Source organism: Perna viridis, chromosome 9 (genome assembly GCF_037379345.1).
Source record: "Perna viridis isolate PV_CMFRI_1.1 ecotype Kerala chromosome 9, ASM3737934v1, whole genome shotgun sequence".
NCBI lineage: Eukaryota > Metazoa > Mollusca > Bivalvia > Mytilida > Mytilidae > Perna > Perna viridis.
Window position 1 is genome coordinate 27,392,824 of NC_142453.1, and position 13,145 is coordinate 27,405,968.

The 13,145-nt window shown below is 32.7% G+C and overlaps 1 protein-coding gene across 3 annotated transcripts; it reads left to right on the plus strand.

The window, feature by feature from the left end:
* The first annotated feature begins 1,463 nt into the window (after positions 1 to 1,463).
* LOC148607575 (uncharacterized) lies at positions 1,464 to 13,135 on the plus strand. Of its 3 annotated transcripts, none has more exons than XM_088544427.1 (8): positions 1,464 to 1,615; positions 2,812 to 4,545; positions 5,205 to 5,287; positions 7,195 to 7,512; positions 9,065 to 9,174; positions 9,693 to 9,882; positions 11,348 to 11,512; positions 11,800 to 13,135. In XM_088544427.1, the coding sequence occupies exons 3-8, from the start codon at positions 5,233 to 5,235 to the stop codon at positions 12,021 to 12,023; spliced, it is 1,062 nt and encodes a 353-aa protein (XP_088400553.1). In that variant the 5' UTR covers positions 1,464 to 1,615; positions 2,812 to 4,545; positions 5,205 to 5,232; the 3' UTR covers positions 12,024 to 13,135. The 3 variants fall into 3 exon arrangements, with proteins under 3 accessions (XP_088400553.1, XP_088400552.1, XP_088400554.1); XM_088544426.1 differs by having other exon boundaries at positions 1,464 to 1,495; XM_088544428.1 differs by having other exon boundaries at positions 1,464 to 1,495; positions 5,215 to 5,287.
* The last annotated feature ends 10 nt before the right edge of the window (positions 13,136 to 13,145 follow it).

The window sequence follows — 13,145 nt, forward strand, 5'->3', positions numbered from 1 at the left end:
TGAACCGAATTATAGCTTTGCTCTGTTTCTTCCGCTTCAACTTGAGTCTCAGAAACCGTAAAGCAGAGTCTCATGAAACTTTGTACACATATGCTTACCACCTGAAGTTGTGTCGTTTCTTACGCTCGCTTTGATGCTCATTACAATGGAAACTGATCTTCCTGCAAAAAATTTAAAAATAAAAATACTACGATTTGGATAGTACATGTACTTGGTTTTAAGGGTTAAATGACATTTTCATATTTCGAGAAGTTTCAAAAGTCGCCATTGTCATTTTACAACGAAAATTTCAACACCCTCTGATATGAATAAAATATGGTTTTAAGGGGGGGATTATATGCAGAATCCAAATTTTTACAAATGAGGACGGTTTTGGAGCCCTAAATTCTCCTTCAGATCATAATCATCTCTTGTCTTAGGTCAACACCCGAAGTGTGTGACTTACTGTTTTACTCTGTTTTTATTATTGTTTTTAAGTTACCGACCACAATGTGTCAGTAACCTATTGTTTTAATGATCATTTAGATTATTATTTTTATTTTTTGTCATCTTCCGTCTTTCTGTCATTGAACTTATCTGGACAAATTCTCAGAAACCAAACGCCGATTCTTACGAAACTTTGCACACATATCCGGTATTATCTGAAGTTGTACCAGAGTTTTGAAAACTCCGTAAGGAGCGCCCATTTGGAAAATTGCCCTTTTTTGAATTAAATTTGGTTCTGGAGTGAAAATAACATGCCGAATCTTAATTTTGGGATTTCAAGACCACGTTAAAATGGATGATGTCATTGCGACTGATATTCCAACCCAAAAACTTTAAAATGTTCCAATTATGATGAAATTTGGTTTTCAGGGTGAACATGATATGCTGAATCTGAATTTGGCTTTAAGGGTGTCCGTTTAAATCCATTACCTTTGATCCTTATAACTAGAAAACTCGAAGATTAAAAACACAGACAGGGTTTTAATCTTATTTTGGGGTGGCCTTTTTGGCCCCTTATAAATCGATAACCGTAAGAAATTAATAAAATCTGGTTGAAAATCGGAGGTAGGAATTTTCAAGAAAAAAAATGTTTTCTGGCCCAATTGTGTACCCCGGCAATTAACACCAACAGGGTTAAGGATATTAAGTCTATTCAATCATTGAAAGACTATTAAAATAAAAATATCAATAGGAACATATGAACACTCGAACTAACAATAAACTCTAATTTAAATCAGTTCTGGCTAAAACAGATATTTTATCTTAAAGCCCCCCCCTTTTGATGTGCAGAAATCTAAAAAATGCATAAGCTCTAAAGATAATGGGGCGATTTGCAGACGCGAATAATCTTATCCTGTCTAAATTTAGAGACGTTTTTTCCCTTTCTATTTTTGTATCTAGTAATTGGAAATTTTCGTTCTATTTTAATCAAGGAATTGACTGATTAATAAAAGTTCATTAGTTTTATTAGATCTGTCGTGGGTGGTCGGATAATGACACAAAAAATGCGGTAAGCATAATATTATTATAATACAATCAGTTATTTATTAAGGATTAGGGAAAGGCTTAATTGGTCGTCTGTGTCGACCTTAGACATTTGATTTTTCGTGCGATAGCATGTTGAGTATTGGTTAGTCGATCCTGATACAAATTTATGACAATGATAAAAAAAAATAAGAGTGACATAGATTTTTGATATCATAACCAGAACAGAAACACGCATTTCATTGAATTTCATATTTTCATTCAGGGGTGTTGTGTATTGACCTACATGGTATTACACAAGAAGATTCACACGTACAATGTAATGTCTAATTGTAAATTGACTGCTTTCATCCCAGTCAAAACTCACTAAGAGAACCATTTTATCACATTTAAAATTTACAGCTGCATTGAGCTTGATTTGCTCCGGTGTAAAAGGTTTGATCCTTGGTCGTATCCTGGCTATTTGCACGTTTTGGGAAGATCTGTGTTTATTTCAAACACAAGAGACAACATAAAAAGAAAACAGAATTGTTAAAAATACAAAATTCAAAAACTTTCATAAATATAAAACAGTATATGTCAGAATGACACTTACATACGGTAATAAAACTTCGTACGTATTCAATAGAAATTGTTTATATGTATAGACAAAATATAGTCATTTGTTTTTAGATAAGTGACACGTGTGTTTTTTGGTTGTTCACGATCATATTTACAATTTACAATTTTGTCGCCTTCTCCTTCACGATCATAAAAAATGTTTGTTTTTGTCTAATTACTGATTCAGTGATTTTACTGAATGGACATCTAAAATGACATGTTCAAGAATGAATATTCAAAGTGCTGATAACTAAAATAAAATACTTTCTGCGTTACATTACACAAAGATACGCGAATTTTTTATGTTGTTTCGGAGTTGATGAATATATAACATTATTTTGACAGACGTTCTTTTTTTCAATTACCTAACCTAAAATACAATAGGTTCATTTCTCTAGCTTGACATCGTGACAGGGTTTATTTAATTCGAGTCACTTACCATTAAACAACTATACGTGAAACTCTTATTTTAAGGTACAGGTATTTCCCAACAAAGATGAAATGAAAATGTCTTTTTGCACAGCCAAGGAAGAGAATTCAACTGTTTTTTTTTTAAATGTAGATGTATGAATTAAGACAAAAGTTAATTTTCCTCAGTTTGTTTCTGAAAACGCTTAAATACATAAAATAGTAGAAATCACGTATTTCTATTTGCTGTCTCAATTTCAAGTCAAATAAAGATATAACTGATACACATTAAGACCATGTATGTTTCCTGAATTACATTTTTATTTATTGCAGGGACTATGAATGTGAACAGATCTGCATTTCATGGTGTAAACTGGAAAAGTTCTGTTTTGCGATAATGAGGGAATTTAATCCTTGTGTATCAAACAAAGACGTTAAATGTAAATGGACTGGCGTACAGTTTTAAGAGTTATAATAAAAGAGACTTTAGAAAAGTCTTGCCTGTATTGTATTGTCTGCTCGATGGATGTTATTTGCAGAATTCGATTCTAGAGACTTGATGGCAAAAATTGAGCGGACAACAACTTTCCTCTTACTTTACTCATAGCCTAATGTAAATTGGATAAGTACATGTACATGTATGTCTAAGCAAGATGTTCCAATGTAACAATATCGCTCTCCAGCAGAGGACATGAAAGCTTTTCTTTTTTAGCTAAAAAGAAAAGATGGTGATCATGAATAGGTCTCTTATTTTCAAAGGATGTGTGATTGCAAAAATACCTCACGATCGTACACAAAACGCAACAAGTAATACATGTGTAGTAGAAAATTAACCGGTCTATCTCGGCTACTATATGATGGACTATTGTAAAGAAGTTTGGTTGCAGCCTGATTTTGTTAACCAAAATGCACGAAATTCGATGTACAATCCGCCACGTTTTCCGTTGAAACGGTCGGAGAACAAACCTGCATATAAACAAATGTTTCCGTGGAGATATTTTTACAACCTGTGTGTTTAATTGGACAAATTCGGGTGTTCTAGACAGTATTGTCAACAGGATCTGTCCAGGTAGATCAACAATAGACGCTGTATTTACACTACATGGACTTGTGTCATACTTATTACAAAATAAACAAAAAATATTCTGTGCCATCGTTGACTTTCGTAAAGCATGTTTTTGCTTGCGCAATAAAAGTATTCATTCAAATGTTGTTATATATATGCAATCCCCTCTTTAAAGGTAAACGCTTACGCAATCTTAGATTGTAAGTATTTTGATTTTTCGGTAAATTCTCCAATAATTGAAAAAAAAGAATAAAATACACCTAATTATAATTGCTTAAAAAGACATATTGTATTTTCAACTATCAAATTCTTTCCAAACACGAGGAAAATGGAGAAATTAAGTGAATACTTAAGGCTTTAAGTTAGGTTATTTTACTTTCAATACGTCGAATGCTAATTTTGTTCGTACATTTGGAAAGATTACAAATGAATTTTAGTGATGAATGTGGATTTTCAGTTTGTATCATGTACAATCCCGAACAAAAATGAAAACTTTATAGACCAATACTAAATACAATACTACATATATTGCCCTTTGAATAATGTAATGAAGGAAATACTGGCACAGAGGAAGTAAGTTGTTGAATAAATATTTTGAAACGTTGCGGTATTCCAGTGTTAAACTTCTTGCTTGAGAAATAACACATTGAAAGTCGTCACTCTAACGTAAATATAAGGCTGATGAAAGTCAGAATATTGACCGCTTGGTTCCATCCGTTCGTTAAGCTGTGGGTACCTACTTCGTGAAAACTTTCGGTCAGAAAGTATAGTACAGTGTTTGTTAGAAGTCCTGCACCTACTGTTTGTATTTACCAATACTTGATATGACTGTTTACCTGTATAGATTTTTTTTTGACGTGGGTTTCAAAAATAGATGTTTAAAAATACTTTCTCGGTTTTTCTCATGTTTTCTGATTAAATTGAGTTTCTTGGTGTATGAATTCACTCTGTTGAAACTACTGCTAATACCATTTTGATTGGAGGATTTGATTTTCATTATTGTAAGTATACTTCACACTAACTTTTCGATGGGTAACAGCTCTATCAGTGGCCGTTCATGTCAAAATAGGGATATTTCTATCGGCTTACATATTTCTATCGGCTTACTTTCAACAAGTATCGGCTTACTTTTCAAAAGTATCGGCTTACTTGTTAAAAGTATCGGCATACTTCTCAAAAGTAAGCCGATACAAAAACTTTATGCATAGTGAAAAAAATAACGGCATACTTTTGAAAAGTAAGCCGATACTTTTCAAAAGTATGCCAATACTTTTGATAAGTATGTCGATACTTTAAACAAGTAAGCCGATACTTTTAAAAAGTAGGCCGGTACTTGTTATGACTTGGGTCATATATTCTTTACTTTCCTATATTAACGGGTCGTGATTTATGACCTTAAAATCTGAGATGGCTCCCCAAAACCTGCATTATAGTCTTTACAAGAACGTGTATGAATATATAAAGAAAAGTAAACGTTTTTTCTTGCTTAATAGTTGTAAAATGTTTGGTCTTTAAGGCATCATCATCATCATCATCACTTTAACATCATCGCCGTGTCCTTGTACATGTTTGTCATGCTCGTATTATTGTTAATGTTATATTAGAGAAGACTACATACAAGTAATAAAATAGGTTTTTAACTTCAAAATTAACTTTTTAGTATTTCACAGAATACAAAACTTGGCAATATGAGGATATCTGTATTGTTATTGCTGCCTCTCGTCCACTTTTCTGCCGCATCAGGTAGTGTAAAGTTTTTGTTTTTCGATGTGGTGTTTGACGTATGTGTTTTATTATATTAACAATGATGTTCGAATGCATGCATATATTTTCTATAATCATTTGCTTCTTCCTAAAAGTTAGCTCATTTAACTGATCACTACCCGTTACCGGAGTACTAAAATGCTAGTTTCAAAATATCTTCAAAGTACATGTATTCTAACTTTAACCGTGATCAGCAACATAATGTAGCTGATGAAAATAGAGATTCTTTCCAGTCCCTCTGTAAAAAGTTAAGGTATGTTTGATGAAATTATGAAAAGAAAAGTGAGGATCACTGAGCTAAAAATACTGATGCTATGAAATGAAAAAAAAAAGAGGAGTCAGAAAATTTGACAAAATTGGCTGAACATGACCAGCCATTATCCGTTAGTTGTTTATTGAGAGAACTTCATTTTTCTTGCTAACATTGTAATATTAAGGCTCAACTTTGATCAATGGTTGATGAATTAAAAGCAGCGTATGATATAGAAAAATATGTAGTTCCTGATAGGGATTTTTATGCTAAAAGGTTGAAGCCATGCCTTATTCTGGCTAATCCTACCTGATGAAGAATGTCACGATTATTAGTAAAAAGCCTGCACATGTAGTCCATAGAGAATATAGCGATCTCCTGTCCTCTGTTCTGAATGTACATATATATTCTATTTCATCATTGTAATCAGATAGAGCTATTCAAACTCTAGCTTTCTGAATATACTTAGAAGTAGAACTTTGTGTGTATTATTTACTTTTTAAACGTTAGTTCATCTAATCTAAATATCGACTGGCTTAGTGAATTCCAAAGCAATGAGGTTCAATTTACGGAAGGAGTGTTTGGTTTAATCTAAAACAAATTTTCTAGTGGTTTCTTATTTTAAGCTTTTTTTCTTTTTAACAAATACCAATAAAATGTGAATGTAAATCTTGCTTCGCACATAATATTACAATTAAAACAAATTGTGTTGTCTTCATTGTTCACCATTTGTAGCAATTCCGGATAATTCTTCATTCAAATGAATGAACTGAAAGGGACAATTCTTTATTAAATGATTTATATTGCATTTTAGCTTGTTAGATTCATCCCATTTATCTGTATACTTTAGTTACTGGTATGTTTTTGGTATACTATAGCTATTAATGTTAGTAACAATTGAAAATTATTTTATAAAATGTAAACTTAATTTTGTAGGATTCGTAATAAGTCAAAGCAATGAACAATAACGAGATTTTTGTCACAACATCACTTTGGGTAGACACATATACAAATTCGAGTTAATTTTGTCAAAATGTTCATTGACATTCTGAAAGTTCAAAAGTTATCTCTCAAAACATGTCTTGTCATTCTTTTTGGTGTACAGTACCTGGACCGATCCGCGCAATTAAAATTGCGATCAGTCATCGATCACCGATCAGTTTCCGATCAGTCATCGATCCGTCAAGCCGATCCATCAAACCGGTGATCGCATCACGTAACCACATAGCGGTTAATATATTTTACTGTTTCCGGTGTTTTCTTTGTCAATTTTACACATATATACATAATACAATAAATTTGAACATCATTTTATACTTTTATTTTACATATGTTTTATATTTTACGAATCATTTGTCATTTTATATAACAAAATTGCGATCAGATCGGTCAACGGTCATCGGTCAGGTCATCGATCCGTCATCAATCAATCAGTCAACGGTCTTCGATCAGTCAAACCGTTGCGCGGATCGGTTCAAGTACTGTATGTATACTATTACTAAATCAATAAGTGCATTTCGAATCGATTTCACTTATGCTATTGAAAAATTATTGTAGAAGAAAAATGAATGTTTGAACAATCTATAAAAATAGACAACTGGAAAAAAACCTTCTTATATCTGCATTTTGTTTTCAGTCATCGCAAAGCTAGCTTCCCGACCAGCTGTTTTTGGACAGAATGTTATACTCACATGTCAAACACAACGTCCCCTACGTAATTCCAAGGATTGTCCAGTACGTCAGTGGACGATTGGAGCAAACACTGCCGTTCTTGTGTACAACGATTTCTCCCATAATACTGCAAAGTATGCAGACAATACAGATCTGAATGCTAACAATTTTTCAATTATTATCAAAAACTTCAGTTTATTAGATGTAAATCAGTACTATACTTGTTCTTGTGGATTTTCCAGCGACACAATATTTTTATCACTGGAAGAATCATTATTTGTTCGTAAGTATTTTACTTTACAAATACAAAAAATAAATGATGAAAAACCAAAAAAAGTTGATTTTTATACCATCGCGCATGGAGTCTTCGGGGGTTGGTGGTATGAAGGTTTCGCCTTATCTGTCCTCCAGTCCGTTTGTCCGAACTATTTTATACCCCTTCTCCCGCAAACAAAATCTTAGGAGTGTATATAGGTTTTACCCTGTCTGTCCGAAATATTTTCTAAGCAGCTTGCAGCATTGTAATGACACTTTGTGGCATGTGATATTACCACATTGAGATGTGTATACTGCCAGGATTTATATTTGGACAAAGATATAGGAATGAAGGCTGATGGACATACTGTAGGCATTTTACACCTCAGCGATGTCGACAACTGTTTCTCATCGATTTGCAAGTTTACGGTGTGCGCTAAAGAGGTAGACCAAATGTAAGGGATACAACTCTTTCAAATCATTGGAACGTTTGTATTCAGCATTTTACATCAATCTCATGTAAGTGTCAAAGTAACTTTGACAGTTTTCATTCTCTTTCAAATGAAAGCTTCATACGCTTTGGTGAAATTGAATATGATACAAACATATCACTGATTTCAATAGTTATGTCCCTTACCCTAGGTCTACCTCCATAAATTACCCTATGGGATGTTTATATCTCGCAGAAGAAAACGATATATTCAGTCCACTGTATTCAATAAACGACCTAAAAAATATGACGTTTAGCAGATTTTACTTACTTGTAATGTGACGGTTGTCGCTGGCAGAGTACGAAAAGGTTACACTTCCTATGACGTGATCCTGTTTTTGTTTGGTGGGCGTTCATAAATGATTTAGTTTTTTGTGACGTCTTGATTGCTTGTTTATTTGAAATTGTATTTTGTTCTGTTATCTATGCTATGTATAAAAATCGTCCTGTCTTCTATGTTTTTCATGTTTTGGCACTGTTTGTGGATTATGACTTGTGTGAATCATCCTTCCGTTTTAATTCTTCGATATTTTATTTTGTTTTTGGGGTGAAACATTATTTAATGAACATCAGCAAACTAATGTTATAGGCCACTTAAGAAAATGAAAGTGAAACAAGTTAAACATTTAAGTACCATTCTGTGTAAGAATCAGGCAATGGGTGGCACATAATTTCCCCCATTTTAGTCATTTTTGCCTAAAATATATTCAATTCATCTAGAAAACAATCGAAAAGCTTTAAAGTTTATTCAAACGCATCTGTGACGTAGATATTTTTTAATTGCTTATATAGGGAAAAAGTGCGGGAAAGTTCCCGCAATTTTTCTAAGGTGCATTTCAACTGAATTTGACCTAACAATATCTTAAAAAGGCAAATTTTGAAAGCAGTGTGATGGTTATTTCTGGTGGTTTGTAGGTAACATTAATTGGTTAATGCAATAAAATCTCTGCGTTTTTTTCCTTCATGTGCTACATCTTCTATACATTTTGGCCGATTCTTGAATGAAAAAGTACTTAATGATTTATTTGATATCAAGAGACATTGGTTGAAACAATTATATTGCTTAAATGCATTTTTTTTATAATTACAGACAAACCTGACAACACAAATTTAACATTTGATATACGAAATGATGCAGTGCATTCGAACCTTATCTTACAGAATGTTTTTCCAGTACCAATCTGTTTGCTTCGCCTTAAAGTAAAATAGTTTACGCCTAAGTTAATTTACGTAAAAAAAAAGAATCATGCAAATTTTGTAATATGGGATGAAATGTATAATAATTCTTTCCAATCTATCTGTTTAAGTAGTTAATTTACATTAAAAACTCTATTGTGTTTCAGTATCATTTACAGAGTTATCTCCCTTAATTTCGAATTCTATAGCACATTCTTTTGCATGATTCTTAGTAGGTGTACTACTTTAAATGTTGTAGAAAATTACAAATAGTAATGGCATATTAGCCATGTACATTTACTCATTGTAGACCAAGCCAAACATCCTCGCATCATGTTGTCTTCAATTTTAGTTATGACAAAGTAGAGATAAAAAAACACCCTCTAAGCAACGTTCAAGTTGGTATGTTACGGTCAACTACCTGAGTTTCTTAGACTGTACTTTCACTAGATACATTGATTTTGCTCGCGGGTTATCTTTTCAATCTTATGGTTAATTAAAATTCCCTTTTTCATCTGTTTCATATGTATGTTTTCTTCCAGGATCAACAACAGACGAACAATACATCACCGACTGTGATAAAGAATGGATATTTTTATAACGTTTCTATCACATTTCTGTACAACCTGACTATGGGAGACTGCAACCATATTCTTGAACTGGCAATAGAATGTGAATTACATGCTAATCTCAAAATGCAATACAATAAAACACTGGAATATGCTTGTAAAGGTTTGTAAAAATTTTTTGTTCTTCATGCAGCAGTGGTTTGACATATTTGGGTAATGTTTTGAAATATCAAGCTGATATTTTGTTTGTTCTTCCTCAAGATGAGTGCGTGATATTTTGTTTAACAGTCATGCCACAATTTTACATGGTTTATTTTTGTTTTGGTATATGATTTCGGTGAAAATCTAGTTACAATTTAGGAACCTAAAGATAATTTAAGCATCAGCATATTATTAGATTAATCATTCATCAAAGTGTAGGGTTTGTTTCCTTTATCGCAAAGTTTCATTTTAGTGATTATTTTTGTTATGTATATAGCTTTTTGATTGTACAAGATACTTTAAAAGGACTGTAAAATTAAGCGGTCGTATAATGGTATGGGCTGTAGTCGTTGTCCGCAGACATTTGGTTTTCGTGCCATAACTTGAATACTTGTTAATTGATCTTTAAAATAGCAGGAAAGTTGGTATTGATGTTTGTGGTTATGTTTTTAACCATTTTAAAATAAGGGGCAAAAAGGATGTGATGGAATTTAATTATATTACTCCAGTAAAAACCATAAAAACGTCAAAAAGGGGATGCTAGAAATATGCATTTTCCTAATGTCTAGATTTTAACTTGACTATTGGTAGATGAAACTCCTTGAAATTGTCTTATAAGGTACCCTAACACCACAGGAAGACTGTGATGGATTTTGGGGTAAAGGCTTTTCTAAAGTTTTCTTTAGACTTTTCAACCATATAAGGCCTGAAATAAGCATTTCCTTTCCGTTTGAAGAACAGTTTGAATGTAGGTGAATGGATCTCATATAAATTTTACTACACTTTGCCATGCCACAAAAGAACGACTTGGATTAGTTTTTGGGATGTGACATAAGTCAAGTAAGAATAAGGAGCTACAAAGGGGTATTCTATTTCCAGATGGTTATTTGAGTGAAAGGGAATAGGTCACTTTAAATTTGTACATACCCTCAAACTAAAAGGTTTGGAGTGGTTTTAGAGGATCATTGCACTAATTTAAAGTAACTTTTTATAAGATAAAGGTATATTTCTCAACTCGGCGGATGATTCTAGAAAAGCAGAAGACTCTTATCCTGACGGTACACCTGGTCCATACTCCCCGTTTTTAGTGGCGTCCGAGTTGTTCATTTGCTTTTGTTACCTTGTATGTATGATTTTAGTTACTTCATGTTCTTTGTTGTACATGTCTGTTTTCCATGTCTGGTCTTTGTACCTGGATTGCATTCTTTTGATTACCAATATAACCTTGGTTCCGTTCCATTGATTGATTATTATTTTACATTAAAATTTTTTCCTTATTCTAGGTAAGCTTAACAGTTACTGAGCAAGTGTATTTTTTTAACTACGTTTGTTTTGTACATGAAGTTCTTTCACATTTTATGTGTTTATTGTGTCCTTTCTTTTACAAATGAATCTTTTGATAAAAAATGAAATATTTATATACTTAGGTACCAACGATATTCATTCAAGTGACCGCAGTACTTCTTCAATAATTGATGTCAATACTAGTATACACTCCTCCAATTCAACAGCTACTGAGGATGTACGTTACGATATTATCCTACCTTGTATTGCAGTAGGGATTGTACTGCTAGTTGTTACGGTACTTTGTTGTAAGTATAGTATTGAATATTTCAGGACAAAAATTTTAATAGAAATGATATTGTTTATATTTTCAACCATAAGCGATCCTGCATTTTAAAGTCTTTATCAAAAGTAGGAAGTTTAAAGTTGTTAAGAGAAGTAGATTCTGGTTTCTTTTATCCTATATTTATTAAATTGTTATATAAATTTATATAATCCTGACGAAACCCATGGTAAAATACTCTTAGACCGTTTACGTAAGATGCAAAACATTAATGTAAACTGTATTTCCTCTTTTATACACTTTTCCTTTCAGGTTGTAAAAAAAGAAAGAGTCTTCGATGTTTCACAGGCGAAAGCGTATTATGTAATGACGATAAAACAAATTGGAAAAAAATCATCTCCATCCTGCACAAAACCCTACTTCCTCCTCCCCGTTGGCGTGCAGGGGTCTCGACAGACGGAAGAGGTGGTTTGATTTACACTGATAGCATCGTGGAAACATTTGATGATACAAGCAAAAGCTTGTTATATATGTGAAAAATGTCTTTGTATACTAAACACAGTCGTTGCACTCGAAAAGTTGTGTTTGTTTGCTAATTGTCATGGCATTTATTGTATCAACCGTCATTCAATGAACGTCATGTGAATCGTTAAAGTAAAAATGTTTTTTTTTTAATTATGAATAAGTGAGGGCTAACAAGCAGTAAATCAAGTTTCTGAGCCACCCATAAGTAACAAGTTGCCATATTAAGAGTAAAATAGTAGCTTTTACAATCATAAATCTTCACTTCAATCGCTTTTATCAAAGATTTTCCCAAATCGGCTGAATTTGATGCCGCACATTTATATTCTTGTGGATTGACATGACGACTGCCTCTTGTAATGCTATGATCGGTCGTTAGCTAAAAGAATAAAGGCAGGAAGTACTTTCATATAGAAGATTATATATTAGTGGAAGGGTATTTGAATATGTTCAACATTAGCAAAGGTAGATATATTCGAAAGTCAATGTAATGTATGAAAGAGTAATCAAGGGAACCAAGGTTATAGCGGTAATCAAAAGAATGTAACCCAGGGACAAAGACCCTACATGGAAAACAGACATACACAACAAAGAAAATGAAGTAACTAAAATCATACATACAAAGTAACAAAAGTAAATGAGCAACTCCACTAAAAAGTGGGAGCATGGACCAGGTGCACCGGTAGGGTAAGCGTGCAAAACAAGTGGTTGCCAGAAATGATAAGATCAATCTCTTAGTGTTGTCCAGATGACAATCGCAGTATTAGAAAAAAAATATGGTATTGTCAATTAGATCATACTTCTGTCAACCGCGACTGTATCAAGCTAACCACTTTATATTAATTCAATTACTAATTATGAGAAAAAATATATCAACTTTTTTAGTTAAGGGAGAGTAATAGATTTTGTAATTTGTGATAAGTTTAGTGTGATCTTAATTCTAATTATACCGGAAAGTGTTATAATTGCGACCCAAATGACAAAGAATTTTCTGAATGGATTTAAAGTTGACATTTTGTTGCTATTGTGAAAACAAAATACATGTATGATATTGGATTTCATGAAGAAATGTTTGTTTTTTAATTTCTGAACAGGTTTTTACAAATAAACAATGATTTGCTTGCAATCAGTATTTT